The 19,021-nt window shown below is 31.4% G+C and overlaps 1 protein-coding gene across 2 annotated transcripts; it reads left to right on the forward strand.

The window, feature by feature from the left end:
• The first annotated feature begins 1,751 nt into the window (after positions 1-1,751).
• Positions 1,752-17,870, forward strand: LOC139517119 (uncharacterized). Of its 2 annotated transcripts, none has more exons than XM_071307805.1 (8): positions 1,752-1,882; positions 2,197-2,280; positions 3,001-3,282; positions 12,832-13,021; positions 14,837-14,970; positions 15,612-15,770; positions 16,388-16,516; positions 17,278-17,870. In XM_071307805.1, the coding sequence occupies exons 1-8, from the start codon at positions 1,852-1,854 to the stop codon at positions 17,589-17,591; spliced, it is 1,323 nt and encodes a 440-aa protein (XP_071163906.1). In that variant the 5' UTR covers positions 1,752-1,851; the 3' UTR covers positions 17,592-17,870. The 2 variants fall into 2 exon arrangements, with proteins under 2 accessions (XP_071163906.1, XP_071163905.1); XM_071307804.1 differs by having other exon boundaries at positions 1,761-1,882; positions 14,837-14,976.
• The last annotated feature ends 1,151 nt before the right edge of the window (positions 17,871-19,021 follow it).

Genomic DNA, 19,021 nt, shown 5'->3' on the forward strand with positions numbered 1-19,021 from the left:
GGGCATTCGTGTACCGGGGACATATTCTTGATTCTGATATTTTTAACAAGATCAGATTGGCACTCAAATAAGTAGTGAAACTCATTTCCAATTGACAAGGATCAGAGATGACACTGTCTTTCAACTCTAGGAAATCTATTCCATCTTCCTGTTTCAATTGGTACTTTTAGGTTACAGCATCGCAGCTTACTTATATTTTTACGATCTGCAGATGTTTCTAAGCCAAAGTCAATTTTGAAAAGACCGTAATATTCCCCCCTCGATGAGTTTTTGATTTGAGAGTGCCATTTTTGGATGAACTCGTCTGATAATTTTTGCTTTATACTCGTTTTTAACTGAATTGGATCTATTTTTGATTGCATATCCCATATATAGCTAAATCCAGTATTGTCAAGTATGGATTTAACATGTTCAATCAATTTAAACTTATGCAATCCGGATTCGTTCAACTTGAACATTGTATGATATAGAATAGAAGAAAGTTTATGATTATTGCAAACAATTCGGTTCCAAAAATTAACAATTCTAATTTTGATTATGATACCGATCGGACATCGACCAAGATCACCGTAAATCATAAAATTTGGAGTGGTTGTTCTAACCCAAGCTATATCAAAAGCTGTTTTACAGGTTCGCGTATTGCATTTCTTAAACACAAAGTAGTTTTAACATGGTAACAGTGGCGGATCCAGGGGTTGGTCCCACGGCGCACCGGACCACCCCCATGACGAACCTCAAATATTTTTTTTAAGTGCCTATTTTTTCAATAACTAGCTAATTAACAAATTAACACTTAATATTAATCCTTTCATCGCACTAATTGGTTATGGATTACCTGGATACATGGAGGTGTCACAATGATAGAATACGGATCAATGCGTTTCACCTGTATACATGTAATTAAATTGTCAAAACAGCTCGTCAATATGAAGAAGTTGACTTCTTATTTTGAAACGTAAATACAAATTATTTTTGTATTCTTAAGTGAAATTTCCATATATAATTGCATTCTCCAACTAACGGAGTCTCGGTTTAAAATTTCATTTATGTACATTTGAAGAAAAAAAAACAATCATTATGAATGAATTAAATTAAATTTAAAGTATCAATTGGTGACTTAGCATGTTGTATTTCGGGAGAAAAGAGAAAACAATATTCCTTGGACGCGGGCAATGATTCCTTTAACAGGAATATATCACCCCACATTGAACTGTATTTACATTAAGTAAACAACCAATGTCAGTTACTAATTCTTATACCACAAAAATAATATAAAACAATTATCTAATATTTAATGCCAAACAAGCATTTGGGTTTACGATTGCATTTCCTTTTTTTAAAGAAAGCAACTTGTTTTATTATTGTTACATTTCCATGTAACCGTAGCCAGTGCCAACTTTAATTGCAGACTGCATGTTAACTGGAAGAAAAACTAAGTCCATTTATAAGAAAAATACAAATAAACAGGTACCAAATTTTAACAAAATTTACTGATCTTTACTTCTAGATACTAGCCTTTGATCATAAACAAGCTTCTGTCTAAGTTTGGTACAAATCCAGGATAGTATAAGAAAGTTATTATAAAAATTTTAAAGACTTTTATCTCAGAGTGAATGTATGATCATGTATTGTTTCTGGCAGAAAAACTAGTGAAAATCTGGGAACAGTATCCACTTTTTGAATAATTCTGCACATAGAATACGGATCTTATCCGTCCGTGAAAGATTCTGTAAATTCTGTAGTCTATTTCTGGGTTAAAGGTTACATTTGCAAAGTGAAAGTAAAAGTAGCAAACAAGGAAATAAAAAAAATCCCGTTTAATTTAGTTAACGAATCAAACGGGTTCATTTTATGAAGTATTATGTGAGAAGTCAATGGCTAGGTAAGTAAATTTTGTATAAGAGTCGTCATTACGTCAATGACTCGTCATCATCATGTACTATGTACACAATATTAAACAAAGTATTATAAGATTATTAAAGAAAATACCCTCATAGCAGAGCTATATATGTCATATATATATACTGTTTGGGTTATGAAATGTTTATTGTTGACAAAATATGTTATTGTAATAGTTCTGTTTTTATTACACTTTAGTGTTTTCATTGTGATTCAATATTCCATATAAAGAATATTAATAATCTGACATTGATGTCAAATTAAAATTTTCTTGATTTTCATGTAATCCTTTTTCAGATATAAAACAGCCAATGGAACAATGTTGGATGATGATATTAATCACAGGCTTTATTCATAGGACTTTATCATTTTGTCCAAATGGTCAGTATTAAGATTTGTCCGGAACATGCATGAAATATTTGCCACTGGACATTTTTATCAATCAACAATCATTCATTATAAAATTTTATCCTGAATGTGCATGAAATATTTGCCACTGAACATTAAACAACCAACAGTTAATCATCATGTAAATTGGTCCTGAACATGCATGAAATATTTTCTACTGGAATTAAGCAACTATAACAATCTATCAGTAGAGATAATCTAATCATCACTTAGATTACCTAATTTTATTTTAGAAAATATATATATATGTGTGAAATGTACTTTTTTGGTCACATGTCTATTATCTTGATGGTATGAGCCAACTTTCCTTATTACAGAGGTGTAATGCCATTAAGCAGTATTCATTAAAATGATACTGAGTGTTGAGTGGGTTTACCAGCACATGCTATGAAAAATGTGATATTTTGTTTATGGTCAAATGTATCAAACACCAGCATTGACTACCCTAATGACTGAATTTTCATGTTGATGTCTCTTTTCAAGCAGATATTATAGTTTTAAACTAACTTAACACAGCAATAAGTGTCATTGTGAATGAAAGATAAAATGCATGTCAATCAAAAAATGAATTTATGGTATAAGTTTGTATCTGTCATTAATTATGTCATGTATATGTGTGATTCAGGTTAAAGTAAAAGTGAAACTAAGATGAGCTAATTCATCAATGCATCTTATATCTCTCAACTATTTCAGCTACAAACATCTGCAAAATAGAATATATTAGAGTTAACAAATACAAAGACCTTCACTGTCCTACCTCAGGAGCTACTGATCTGATCAAATGGCATTACAGGGAAAATAATGATAGGAACTGGACTTCTTTTCCATTTAAATTCTGCCGTAATTATCCAGGATTTACTAAGTGCAAAGTAAGAGATGGTGTGTTAAAACTGAACCACGCTTCTGGTGAATATGAAGGATTTTATAAATGTACTTCAAAACATACTGAACACTGCTTTGAATTGAAATTATATAGTAAGTATGACTAAACGGAGATGTTGATACAACCAATGGCACAAGTAATCAATTGGCGATTATCTATCAATCCATTTCAAAATCATCAATCCCTCCCGGAAATTTTTTTTACGCAGAACTTTTAAAGTTTATTTTTGTATTGGTAGAGAAGATGTTTGTTGAAAACTTGATAAAAATCTAATCATTCCATTGCCAACTTTGTCCATTATTTGATCATATGGCAAACATTAGTTTCAAGTAAAATTCAGATAAGCTTATAAATATACTTGGGGTTGAATGAAATGACAATCCTATTATTTCTATACCTCACACATCCAAATAATGGGGTTACATAGTTGATAGTTTTTGACTTGTGTGTCCATCAGTCTGTTATACATCTTTGTTTCCAGATGCCAAATTAAAACCTTTACATTGGATAACAATCTTACATGGATAGACATTTGGTTATGTATGTTGATATTTTTGTTTCCCTTTATCTAGTGTTGAGATTACAAAGTCTAAAAATTGACAAAAAAATATGCAGGATATTGGTTTCTTTGTGCTAAATCCAATACAGTTTTTGGCATTGTAACCTGACTTGATATATACCTGGTAGTCACATATATAGAAAATAGTAATGTCTGTATTGATTTTGAGGTCACTACAATTAAGTCAAGGTTGTAATTACTAAAATCAGACTGAAATTTGTGAGAAAAAAATGGTTTCCAGAGGCATTAATCAATTTATTTATTCAATTGCAAACTTACTGGTATATTGTTACATGTAATGAGAGAATGCTGCCTATTGTGTTAAGGTCATAACATCTAAGGTCAAGGTCAATGAAACAAAATAGACAAATGTTCAGAAAAGTTCTTTCTAAATGCTTATTCATACACTTCATATTGGATTGCAATCTTACTTGGATATATGGTCACATATCATGATAGAAAGATCCCATTGTATTTTAATTCTCTTCATTAAAAGTCAAGGTCAAAGTAACTATAAAGGTTTCTGTTCGACAATATTACCTGCTGAAATCATAACTTCAAAGATTCATACCTCAAAGTAAACAGAAAAAAAAACCTATACCATCTGGTTGCTTTAAGTATAACCAAGGCCAGTACTATGCTCGTTCCTGACCTGGTTACTCATCTTGCTAGGTTGGGGGAACTAGCTGGTAGCTTTGATATGAATACATGTTAACGTAACACAGATTCAAAGTTCAATATATAATGTTTATTAATCAGCATTCAATATAGTTATCAATCACAATAATCACAATAGTTCATGAGACATAATAAAACAGCATGTCTAACATAAATCCAAGTCTTAGTAATAACACAGTGTCCAATACGTGACTATCAAGCAAGTCTCAGAATACAAGTCTAATACATGACTGTCCCTTACTACTACATGGTCAACTAATATATATTGTTATTCATTATTTAATTTACATAACATTAATACTCATTTATCTAATTTACATAATAATACTAGTTTATCTATTTCCCAAATATCAAGTCTTTGTGACATAACCTAAATCATCTTAAAAAGTAAGAAATCCCTTTGTATGTATAACACTTCTTTAATCCTTAATTCTCTATTGTCAATTTAGCCCTCAGAGGATTACATAATAATTTGCTTTACACTTATCTAAAATTGTGAAGATTTATATTAACTATTTATCAAGTAAATTATTTCTTAAGCTAGTGCTAAATATCTTAACTAATACTAAATTATAACAAATCTTTGAATTCCACATTTTAACATTCTTGTATCTAAAATATACTGGTTATACCCTTCCCTTCGTCGCCAAGATTGCTCCTGCAATCTTCAATTAAAATACAAAATGCATAATAAAAAAAAAAATATAATATTTTACACATAAATTATATAGCAACAATTGAATTACTGATTCCTGTCAATAAAATATAACAATATTTTGTGAAACAATTAAATCACTGATTCCTGCCAATAAGATATTACATATAAAAAAAAAATAGTGTGAAAATATTAATAAATTCACTGATTCCTGTAATAAAACATTACTAAATATATATACATGTATACATGTTCCTGGATGGGGAATGGTCAAGTTTAGATTGTCCATATCAGGGAAGTTCTCTGAAGATCACTAATATTGACAAGTCCAACTCTCACATAATGACAATGAGCTCATTGCATACTTCATGAAGTATTTCTAGGTGCATAAAGGGGCATAAAAATAGCAATATATAGCTGAAATATAAGATTATTAATATATTATCCATATCGGTCATCATCTGCAAGTTAAACACATAATTATTCAAATCATATCATCTTCTTATATAATGAACATAAGACATATTTAAACATATACATTTTTATATGATTAATCTGTGAATAATCTGGAAAGAAAATATATAATTAAAACAACAATAAAGCAATAGCAATGATCTCTATCAAAACAAGCAAGCATTTAAATAAGCAAATATAAGTGTCTTCTGTACACATATTCAATATAGACAATTAATGTTCAACAGTACAATCTTCACATTTTTCACCATTGGTAGTCAAATAAAAGTTTCTAGTTTTCAACAATATTGTTTATACATCATGATACATGTCCACCTGGTTTCTTCTATTGTTTGATCGTCATAGTAATTTTCCAGATATTATTATAAAATTTCATATCACATTGTCTTTTACTCTTCATCAATATTCATGTTAGGTTAATAAAATGTTACTTCAGGTCACAAATCTCTGCTAAAGTTTTATATTAAATATCAAATAAATTTTCACTAGGTAATATGATATGTTCATCATTGTTTGTCTTTCTTTAATTTTAAATGCACAATTTGGTCACTTCTATGGGTCCACCATTTCTTTATCTGTGTGTCCACCATTTCTTCATTTTGTGGGTCCACCATTTCTTCATCTGTGGGTCCACCATTCCTTTATCTGTGGGTCCACCATTTCTTTATCTGTGTGTCCACCATTTCTTCATTTTGTGGGTCCACCATTTCTTCATTTTGTGAGTCCACCATTCCTTTATCTGTGGGTCCACCATTGGTAGGTTACTTCATGAATGTAAGTGCAACCAATATCATAATCATACATGACACCAATTAACCCTTATCTCTTATTATAATTAATTCATTTGAATCGAGGGATTTTTTATTTATTTATCTCTTAAATATTCACTAGAATACCACAGTTTTAGGCCAGTAACTGAACTACCTATTTATAAATATTACAATAAATAACATACTACATGTAAGAATGTCTAATTCTCTTCCCTTTATGTTTTTTCCTTAATTTCCTATACTTTCTCTTCTTATTTCTAATTTATATATTTAGCAACTGTATGCCAGTTTATTTTGTACTTCCTTATTAAGTACTCCTTAATTATTTTATCTTTTTAGCTAAAAATCTTTTAAGTCATAATAAAAAAAAAACACAGCTCAAAACAGTGATGCCTATACACAATGTATGTATAGGGAACACTTGATAGTTCTATTTGTATCATTGATAAAGTACATTTTGTATAATCTGAAGTAAATTTGGTTTAAAAGTACATCAGTAGATGTGCTGTCCACCTGCAATATTTAAGGATCTAATAGTAAGAACTACTAATGTAATCAATACATTTGTCCAGCAGGATTAAATTAACAGACACTATAACTAATCTGAATATTGTGTACTTTAACCAGAAATTCAGAACAAAAATAACATTTTTTCAATGATACAAAAGAATATTGTCACAATGCATTTATGTACATGCTCATAACATGTATAATACTACTTGAATATCTAGTTATAACATCTCAACCACTCATTTTCATATTTATTTTGGAAAATTTTAAGAAGTCCTGGGGGACAAGTTTCAAACGGTACCCACTCTGGATCATAAATATGTTTTTCCTCATAGTGTATGAAACATTTTGGGACATTATTTTCTATTTTAAAATGTGTAATGTGAGAGCCTGTAACAAAACATGCTGGTCCCAAATCTTTTGTTTGTGAATTGCCTGTAAGGGTCAGCATAATGTTATAAAACTGGTCACCATAAAAATAATCAAGCAAGTTTGTAAAAGCATGCTGATCTTCTCCATTTACTCTGTGTAAGGGTTGATAATGTGATATCCTATTATTTCTCAATATGGTTTTGACGAAAAATCTGTTATTTTCTAGTTTTACAGCTTGCACTGGAAATTTATCCCAATTTATTTTTGGTCTTTGTTTATATTTAACATCATTGTTTTGGTCTATTGCCGTTACATTTTGTGGTTCATTTGAAGGTTCAAAAAATTTATGCTTGTTTTCTAGTAATGGTCTTTTTCTCTTTTTACCAGTATGCGTTCTGTTTTCATGAAATTCTCTTCTCATATTCTCTGGGATTTTATCTTGGTGTACCCATTCTGTTTTTGACATGTTTTTAATTTTTATTTTGTAGCATAGTTTCTTGTTTACCCATGCCGATGATATAATCTTTTCAACATCATCAGGTGTAATTTGTATTTCTGTTGTAGCTTGTTGAGCAGTTTTATTTGTATTTTGCTTTTCATTTAAATTGTCAGGAAGCACTTTTTTACTTTGCTTTGAATTTTTAGATTGATCAGTTTTGTTTTGATTATTCCTGGGTGCATTTTTGGGTTGAGAATTAGACATTGTGTCTTGTGTTCGATTCTCTGTGTTTTCATTCTGGACTTGTTGATTTTCATCTTCAGCATCCTCATCTTCTTCAAATAGATCATCATTATCATCTAGGAGGTAGTCAGGGCGGTCTGTTTTACTGTTGAATACTTTCAGACGACTTGCATTAACTAATTTCTTTGAGATTTTGTTATCGCTGTCCCTTCTTAGCTTAAAAGTATTACAGTCTTGGGGTCCAAGGTTTGTAATTGTAAATGGGCCGGTCCACTTAACTGTTAATTTTGGACTTTGACCTTTTTTAACCTTCTTACAAAATAACATTACTTTGTCACCAGGTAAATATGTGGGTTTTACTGCTCTTTTGTCATGCTGTGTTTTGTATTTTGTTTGTGCTCTTTTTGTGTTTTCTGCAGCAACATCCCTTGTTAATAGGAGGTCCTTAATAAATTTATTGAGGTATTCTCTATGGTTTTTAGGCAATGTTGACTTTGGAATTAAGGCAACATCAATAGGTGCTCTCATTTCTTGTCCAAAGAGAAGGTGAAAAGGTGAGTACTGAGTAGACTGAGTAGCTGGTGTCATTCTATAAGCCATCATTATAGGTGCTATATAGTTTGGCCAATCTGTCTGTTTTTCCAGTTGAGCTCTCAATGATTGGACAATAAATGAGTTCATCCGTTCACAAGCTGCATTAGTTTGTGGATGATATGCACTTGTATAGTGGCGTTTGATTTGGAGAAGCTCACATAAAGCTGCAACAAGCTTCGAAAGAAAATTGGCTCCTTGATCAGATACAATACAGCGGGGTGCACCGAAACGGGCAATTATCTCTCTAAACAGGATGTTGGCTACTTCTGTTGCTTCTTGTGTTCTCATGGGAAAAGCTTCACACCATTTGGATCCACTATCAACCACCAACAGCAAATAGCGATATTTTTCTGGAGTCTCTGGCAGTTCTAAAATATCCATGTGCCATCTGGAAAAAACCTCTTCTATTGGCATTGGTTTAAGCGGTACTGGATGGCTGTGTGTGTCTCTTTTAGATCTTTGGCAGATTTCACATGTCTTAATGTATGTCTTTATATCAGTGTACATGTTTGGCCAGTAATATCGTTGACGCACAGCTTCATATGTCCTTTCTTCTCCTTGGTGACATCCAACAATATTATCATGGAAAGCTTCTAGTACCTCCTTCCGTAGGGTTCTTGGTATTGCTAGCTGCTTAACCATGTTTTGCCCCTTTGGTAGGCTTCTCGATCTTGCATTAAAAAAATGGTAAAGTATGCCATTATCAATTTCGTAATGGAAGGCTTTCGCATCCAGTTGTCTAGCTTTTTGTCTTTCCTCAGGTACTTGGCCATCTAATTTGTAATTAAAGATTTCAACAAAATCTGGGCAATGTCTCTGAAGGTGCCGAAATGTTTTACGTTTCTTTAATTGCTCTGGGTCAATGGTTTCTAATGTTTCATCATCCTCATTACCAGTATCTGTTATTGTAAGAATGTTGGGTTGCTGTTCGTCATCTCCTTTGTAATCAAATGTTATGATTTCGTACTTCTTATTGCTCATGGCTGCAACTGTTTGTTCATTTTCATTCTGCGGAAAATATTCTGGACCTATCTTTTCATACTCTCTTCTTGACAGGGCATCTGCATTATTTTTCTTCCCAGGTCTATGCATAATGTCGAAGTCATATCCTCGAAGTTCAAGTGCCCATCTACCTAGTCTCCCTTGTATATTTTTAATTGTATCTATCCAACGAACAGTTATATTATCTGTATAAACTGTAAATTTGTGTGAGGCCAAATATGGATTAAAATGTTTTATTCCCTCTTTAAGTGCTAACCCTTCTTTTTCGTTTATGTGCCATTTTTGTTCATTTTTATTCAGTGATCTACCACCATAAGCTACGACATGTTTAAGTTTTGTGTTTGGATTTAATTGTCCAAGGACATAGCCAATAGCATAATCAGAAGCGTCCACTGACAACACAAATGGTTTCTCAAAGTCTGGGAACACTAAGATTGGAGCTGAAACAAGGTTGTGCTTCAATGTTTCGAAAGCTGTTTGACAATCTTGTGTCCAGATGTATTTCTTATGTTTCTGAGTTAATTGTGTAAGTGGAGTTACAATTTTTGAGTAATTGTGCACAAATTTTCTGTAGTAATTGCATAATCCTAAGAAACTGCGTAATTGTTTGATATTTTTAGGTATTGGGTACGTTTGCACAGCATATGTTTTTTCAGGGTTTACTTTAATACCATTTTTGGACAAAATATGACCTAAATAATGAACTTCTTCTTTTGCAAAATGACATTTTGTTGGATTTAGTGTAAGATTTGCTTGTTTTAATTTGTCAAAAACTAATTGTAAATGTTTTAAATGTTCTTCAAAATTTTTACTAAAAATCAAAATGTCATCTATGTATACTAAAGCAACTTTCCAGTTCAATTCTTTTAAAACTTTTGTCATGAGCATTTGAAAAGCCATTGGTGCATTTGTTAACCCGAAACTCATTCTTTTGAATTGGTAAATACCTTGATGTGTTACAAATGCAGATTTGTGTTTTGTTTCTGGATCTAAGGGTGTCTGAAAAAATCCACTCATGAGATCCAGTACTGAATATATAACAGCTTTTGAATTAGCAACTGTGTCGAAAACATCATCTATCCTAGGAATACTAAATTTTGCCCTTAATGTGCATTTGTTCAGCCTACGATAGTCCACCGCGAACCTATACTCTTGTTTTGCATCCATATTACTTTTCTTTTTGCGAACTAATACAATTGGGGATGACCATGGAGAGTTTGATTCCTCTATAATGTCATTTTTCAACATTATATCAATATGTTTTTCTGTTTCTTGCCTCATTTGTGGGGTTTGCCTGTAGGGCATTGATTGTACAGGTGGTGCATTGCCTGTATCAATTCTGTGATAGTGGTAACTAGTTTTACCTAACTCTGTAATGTCTTTAGCAAAAACGTTTCTATTCCTTGATAGAAGCTCAGTTAACTGTTTCCTTTGATTTGCATTTAAGTTTTCATTTATTTTTATTCCCATCTCTTTTTCAATATTCTGATATTTATTAACTTTAATATATTTTTCTTTTGAATTATTATCATTTAAGGCAAAAATACCATTTTTGTCTACTTCAAAAGCCTTGGCTACTTTCTTATTCCTATACAATGTTATGCTTAATCCAGTAGGATTAAGAATTCTGTACAAAGCCTTTCCATTTTGTACATTTACTACCACTTTTGAACCAACCAAATTTTTAATATCATTTGAAAAGTTTGGTTCAAGAATTACTGTACTGTTATTGCGATGCCTTACAGAAAGCCTAACAGGTATAATAATTTCACAGTGAGGGGGAATAACCTCTTCTGCTATAGTTTTAACATGTGCATAATGTTCATTCATAGTCTCTATATTATTCAAAGGTACATTCAATAGATTTTCTTGAATTGCTAAGGTATTATTTTCAAAATTTATGTGAGCTTTATTAGCTTTAAGAAAGTCTATTCCTAAAATTATATTAAAAGTTAAGTTCTCAAGTACTGTTAATTCTTGATATATAATTAAGTCATCTATATTTAATTCAACATCTACTTTTCCTAAAATTGGATAGCTCATTCCACAAGCAGTAAAAATTCCAGATTGTGTACTTTTTTGTATTTTGATGTTTTTCAAACATTTTTGTAAACATTTTAATGATATACAAGAAATTGAAGCACCTGTATCAACTAATGAATCAACTGTTTTATTTCCTAATTGCAAATGTATAATATTTTTTGAAAGGGGGGCTATTAGAGCTAAGGAGGGGTCAGGATAAACTGAATAAGACATGTTGAGTCTTTGTAGAGGGAAAATCCTATTAAAAGATCTTGACAACTTTAATTACAAAATAAAGTAAAATTTAAAGATTTGGTGTCATATAAGATCATAAATAAAAGGTTGACTCACCTCTGCACACTCAGGAAAATGCACTGTTTCCTATATGGAGATATGCTGACTCTTGTCTTCAGGTATTCAGGTTCGCATCCTACGTGTATCCCTCCTTAGTACCGGAAAGCTGGATCACTCCGCCACGTATAACCAAGGCCAGTACTATGCTCGTTCCTGACCTGGTTACTCATCTTGCTAGGTTGGGGGAACTAGCTGGTAGCTTTGATATGAATACATGTTAACGTAACACAGATTCAAAGTTCAATATATAATGTTTATTAATCAGCATTCAATATAGTTATCAATCACAATAATCACAATAGTTCATGAGACATAATAAAACAGCATGTCTAACATAAATCCAAGTCTTAGTAATAACACAGTGTCCAATACGTGACTATCAAGCAAGTCTCAGAATACAAGTCTAATACATGACTGTCCCTTACTACTACATGGTCAACTAATATATATTGTTATTCATTATTTAATTTACATAACATTAATACTCATTTATCTAATTTACATAATAATACTAGTTTATCTATTTCCCAAATATCAAGTCTTTGTGACATAACCTAAATCATCTTAAAAAGTAAGAAATCCCTTTGTATGTATAACACTTCTTTAATCCTTAATTCTCTATTGTCAATTTAGCCCTCAGAGGATTACATAATAATTTGCTTTACACTTATCTAAAATTGTGAAGATTTATATTAACTATTTATCAAGTAAATTATTTCTTAAGCTAGTGCTAAATATCTTAACTAATACTAAATTATAACAAATCTTTGAATTCCACATTTTAACATTCTTGTATCTAAAATATACTGGTTATACCAGCCCTTCCCCTGTCAGTTAATGTAGGTGTGTGGTATATGACATGTATGAACTTGCTAACATGTGTGAGTTATTTGACAATGTTAATTTAATGTGGTTTTTTTTGGCACCCCATTATATTTTTCTGATTTCTTGGGTTTTTTTTCTTTTTAGATTGTGACAAAAGAAAAGAACCACTAATATATGCACCGCCTAAAGAAATAATAGTACACAAGAATGAGAGACGTATGATAAGCTGTGGAGCAGACTTTGGTTGTGACAAGGGCATTAAGGGAACTATTTCCTGGGAACACAAAGGGCAGATAATTAATGAATCAAATCATCTATATCAAACTTGCTTTAGGTTTGTATTATTTTTAATTATCATTGCTTGATTGTTTGTCATTGAAAAGTAAAATAATAAATCTTTGTTAGTTGATGTTGGCTTTAAACTAGCTATCAGTAACTGTGAGTTGTCTCAGAGTCAGATATGTATTTATTGTCTTTTTTGTAGGGATATATAAAAAAACTCTGCTACATTCAATCTGGGTTTTTATGGCCCCACAACAAAGTTGTCGAGGACATATAGTTTTACCCTTGTCCGTAATTCTGTAATTCCGAAATTCCGTAATTCCGCAACAAACCATTATACGTTGGTTTTTTTTCTAAACGGCTTTAGATATTGGACTGATTTTTGGTATGTGAGTTAACCATGATGAGTTACAGATCTAGTTTGAGTTTTGTTCCGCTTCACTAATTTTTGTCGAAATATCGGCCTTTGGACTTTGATAAATAGTTGAAAATCACAGTTATACAGACTTTTTTTCTAAATGCCTTCAGATATTGGACTGATTTTTGGTATGTGAGTTAAACATAATGAGTTACAGATCAAGTTTGAGGTTCGTTTCGGTTCACTAGTTTTTGTCGAAATTACGGGCTTTGGACTTTGATAAATTGTTGAAAATCACAGTTATTCAGACTTTTTTTTCTAAAGGCTTTCAGATATTGGACTGATTTTTGGTATGTGAGTTAACCATGATGAGTTACAGATCAAGTTAGAGTTTCGTTATGCTTCACTAGTATTTGTCGAAATTACAGGCTTTTGACTTTGATAATTGTTGAAAATCACAGTTATACAGACTTTTTTTCTAAATGCCTTCAGATATTGGACTGATTTTTGGTATGTGAGTTAAACATAATGAGTTACAGATCAAGTTTGAGGTTCGTTTCGGTTCACTAGTTTTTGTCGAAATTACGGGCTTTGGACTTTGATAAATTGTTGAAAATCACAGTTATTCAGACTTTTTTTTCTAAAGGCTTTCAGATATTGGACTGATTTTTGGTATGTGAGTTAACCATGATGAGTTACAGATCAAGTTAGAGTTTCGTTATGCTTCACTAGTATTTGTCGAAATTACAGGCTTTTGACTTTGATAATTGTTGAAAATCACAGTTATACAGACTTTTTTCAAAACACTTTCAGATATTGGACTGATTTTTTGGTATGTGAGTTAACCATGATGAGTTACAGATCAAGTTTGAGTTTTGTTCTGCTTCACTAATTTTTGTTGAAATTACGGGCTTTGGACTTTGAGAAATTATTGAAAATCTCAGTTATATGGTTTTTTTTAAGGCCTTAAGATTTTGAGCAGATTTAGTATATGTGAGACTACCATCTTGTTTGTGTCCGCATGTGATGTTGAAATTGCAGATTTTTCAAATTTTTGGAACAGGGCCATTCGTGTTGTTTTGACACATCTAGTTTTGTTGCTTGTTTTTCTGCTTTGTTGAAATAATGAATAAAGCCTTTTTCAACCAATTTTTATCATTTGTACTTATGTTGTACTGTTGCACTATTGTCCCAAGTCAGGAGCCTTTTAATTCAGTCTTTTGTTGCTGTATATCAAATTTGTATTTTGTTTATTGTTTTTACATCAGGCAGTTGGTTTACTCGTTTGAATTGTTTTACATTTGTTATTTCTTGGCCTATTATAGCAGGCTATGTGTATGGGTTTTGCTAATTGTTGAAGGCTGTTTGGTGACCTATAGTTGTAAACTTTTATGTCATTTGGTCTCTGATAGAGAGTTGTCTCATTGGCAATTATACCACATCTTCTTATTTTTATATTCATCAACATTGCATTGCTAATTTAATGCTTTATGATCCTACATTTTACAGGGAAAACGTAACAAATATAGAATCTCAACTGACAATCCAACATGTGATAGAAGAGGACATACTTCATCCATTTGTATGTGTAGTAAAAGATAATCAAGGAACAAATGTCAGACGGTTCAATGTTACACTGATAGGTATAGGTAAATAGTTAAATTTTAGATAATGTTAGTAATGATGATTATAAATTATTGAACATTTTCATTTAGCAAATAGTTTATAAACCTACATGAAAATTAGAGTATACAAAATTGTTGGCCCTTCAAAAATAACCCTCATAAGTTATTAAATGTAAATAAAAAAAGCTAACTTTAGTCTAGTACTGTTACAATAATTGAAATGTGCCAGAGAGTTACTAATATAGAAAATATATGATGATATATATCTTAAAAGTACTCAATGGACAGGTGCTATTGATAGTATCCAATTTCAAAATATGGAATGAAACAAACTTCGCATATAATTTTGAGTTTTTAGAATTAAAAACAATACGATTAGAGTTACTTAAACATAACATAAAGAAACCAGAGGCTGTCAAAATGACAACACAGCAGGTTTTTCATCTATTAGTAACATTGTTAAAGTATTCAAGTGTCATTACTCCTGAACAAAATAAGCAGCATAATTGTAAAATTCAAACTTTTCTCAATAGATCTTGGAGCTTATTATAAATTTGGTAAAGATTCTGGAGAATTGACCATTTAATTAGATTTTATTGACTTTTAAAAATACTAATAGTCAAGTCAGTGTCAATGAGAGTTTTATTTTTATATTTCAGATCCAAAACTTACAACACGTTATGTGACATATATTATACTGGCAGTAATAATTGGTTGTGTTTTAGTGGCAGCATTTATAGTAATAGCTCTATTTTGTGCAGGAAAAGCTTTTTTCATTTTAACTCATTGTTCTTGCTTTAGCAGAATGAGTTGTACAGGTATGTTAAGAAAATATTTCATTGTAAATATATAATTTCAATAAAGATTCTTGTAATAATTCAGTAACACTAGGCAGAGAGTGAAAATGTAATTTCATTTTAAAGGGTTAAGAGAGCTTTTCACATCACTTGTAGTTCAACATTTGTCATTGTCCATTATTTTTTTTAAAAATAATCTGGTAGGGGACAAATTTCTGAAAGAGGCAAGCAAAAAAAAACCAATAAATAGTCTAATAGTCAAGTGATTAGTAAAAAAATATTGCTTAAAGTAGGGTATGCACCCTTAAACCCCCACTGCACCTATATACATGTGTATAAGTCAGTTTAAACTTAGATGAAAAACAAACTGCTTTTCATTAAAAAGTGGTGAAAGGAGAAAAAATTCTGCAATGTACAAAAATTAAGTTAAAGATTAGTTGCGGAACCATAGCTCATAGGTCCTTATGGTATTTTTTTACTTTTGCGGACCTATACAGGTCCGCAGCTAGTTAAAGATTTGACTACCCCTCAGGAAAAAGGTTCTTAGAAGGTGAATACATGTATATCTAAACAGTTGACTGTGCTATATTCAATATTAAACTGACACTAATAAATGAAAGTTATTTTCTTTCTAACAGGTTCTTACAGTTATGATGTATTTATTCTTTATGATGATGGAGATGAACTTCGAGCTAAGAAAGTTAAAGATGCACTTAAAAGCAATGGCTATAATATTGCCACTATGGATATTATTAAACCAGGATTTGGTAAAATCTTATAAAATTATAAAAATACTTATATGAAGGGAAGAATATCAGAAATATAGACGGTCATACAAAATTCAGAGATAACAAACACTTATATCGCATTGAAAATTTATATTCTTTTTACAATTTGTGACTGGATTTCAGAAAAAAGGTCTTACATAAGTTGAACTGGTGTATAAGACAACCCTGTCATCTTTCCCTATAAGAGACTTATGCAGTGGAAAATACACTACCGACTGTTTATATATATATATAAAGAAAAACGTAACTCTTCTTACACAATATATACACAAATATAGCTAAATATGGTCTGTAACAATCTCCATTATAGTTGACATGTTGGATATAGAAAATCTGTTGGATATTAATGATGGCATTGATTTAAGATAGATGGGTTTTTATGCCTAATTTATGGGCATTATGTTTTTTGGTCTGTGCATCTGTTCATCTGTTTATCGCTCTGTTTTTAATTGATATTCACAGTTTAGCACAATGTAAGTGTGATACTGTAATACTTTTTTTGGGTGGAGCAAACAAGATCTAAAAATATTTAAAGGAATTAATTATACCTATAATTTGTGATCCTTGTTCCTATTTTAGAATCTTGAGATCACATATTAACATTTTACAATAGGTAATTTTTCGTACTAGCCAAAGATGAACAGATAATGGCCAATGATAATATTATGTGCATGACAAAACACCTTTAAATATAATAAAAAGCATCAGAATGATTTAACATTTGTTGATTTTTTTTTCAGATTCAACTAAAGGCGTTAAGGACATAATGAAGGAGTGTGCCAGTTTACTTGTAATTTACCCAGGATTTAATATTTCTGAATCCTTTGATCATCAGTTAACTTTTGGGAAACAAACTATAAAACCATATCTTTTATCGGTATTGGTAAATACTAAATGTAGAGAGCACTGCACGACAGATAAGGATTTTAAATCACTAGGACTAAAATGTTTTGTCTTTGATGACAATTTTTATAGCCGTATATCTTGGAGATTACCAAAGTTAAAGAAGTCAAAGAAAAGCAAGAAATATACTGAAACATTAATAATATCATAATTATTTTACAAATAATATTTTCTACAGAGATTCTATTGTTTGAATAGTTAGAAATCTTTTTTTGTCTGGCCATTTGTCTGTATCATGTGGCAAGAAAGTTTTTGGATGAGGTTTTAGATTGCAAATGCATGTATGCAATGGACTTTTGAGAATTGTATTTTAAGATGTTCTACAGAAAATGAGAGAGAATGTGATTGCTTTAAAAACAAATTTCTATAGAACAGTCCCAAGAAAATAACCTGTGCACGTAAAATGAGAGGAATAAAGCTTGAAATCAAACTGAAATTGCTGATTTACCCCATTACCTTTACCTGTATCAATGGAGGTAAAACAATTCACAGGAAAAAAACTAAATCAAATATACTTGGATGTACTTTTCTAAGTTTGGCTATAACGGAGATATATATGAACATGCACTGATATGCCTGGACTGGGAATAGTATACCATGGTTGGGGTAACCCTCCCTCATTTTATTTCATTCTTTTTTATTTATTTCCTTAATAACATTTTTTATGCCCCACCTACGATAGTAGAGGGGCATTATGTTTTATTGGTCTGTACGTCCGTTCGTCTGTTCGTTCGTCCGTTCGTCCTGCTTCAGGTTAAAGTTTTTGGTCAAGGTAGTTTTTGATGAAGTTGAAGTCGAATCAACTTTAAACTTAGTACACATGTTACCCATGATATGATCTTTCTAATTTTAATGCCAAATTAAAGTTTTGAACCAAATTTCACGGTCCACTGAACATAGAAAATGATAGTGCAAAGTTCAGGTTAAAGTTTTTGGTCAAGGTAGTTTTTGATGAAGTTGAAGTCCAATCAACTTGAAACTTAGTACAAATGTTCCCTATGATATAATCTTTCTAATTTAAATGCCAAATTAAAGTTTTGACCCCAATTTCACGGTCCACTGAACATGGAAAATGACAGTGTGAGTTGGGCTTCTGTGTACTATGGACACATTCTTGTTTTTTTATATTTTTGTTATCATAAACCTGACAATTTATTTCCTTGTGTTCAAAATAGCTGAACATTTTAAATAAAAAATTGTGGAAAATCATGGATGACTTCATCTGAACCAAACTTCAAGGAAAGATAATTTCAGGATCTTCTTCAGGAATCATAGATGCCCATTAAAGCCATAAATCAGTAGCCGGACTCCTTACCTTGCAGAAAATTCATAGGTAGAATATTAAGAATAGATATCCCACCCTCCCCCTCTCATTTATTTGACAGGCTGTTTATACTTATGGGGAACATATATGCATGATCCATAGAACAGCCAGTAGAATAATCAATCACATTTAGTACTTTAGGAATTCATTCCTATGATATTGCTGTTTTTGTATTATTTTTGTCAAGCCTGCGACTTTTGTCGCAGAAAGCTCGACTTAAGGATAGTGATCCGGCGGGGGCGGCTATTGCAGCTACG

This window comes from Mytilus edulis, chromosome 3, assembly GCF_963676685.1.
Source record: "Mytilus edulis chromosome 3, xbMytEdul2.2, whole genome shotgun sequence".
Lineage (NCBI taxonomy): Eukaryota > Metazoa > Mollusca > Bivalvia > Mytilida > Mytilidae > Mytilus > Mytilus edulis.

Excerpts from the sequence above, each read along its gene's own strand:
- LOC139517119 (XM_071307804.1), top strand. The coding sequence starts at position 1,852 with ATGAAGTATTATGTGAGAAGTCAATGGCTAG. Across the intron at positions 2,281-3,000 it reads TTTATCATTTTGTCCAAATG|CTACAAACATCTGCAAAATA; the intron begins GTCAGTATTAAG and ends CAACTATTTCAG. Across the intron at positions 16,517-17,277 it reads TATTATTAAACCAGGATTTG|ATTCAACTAAAGGCGTTAAG; the intron begins GTAAAATCTTAT and ends TTTTTTTTTCAG.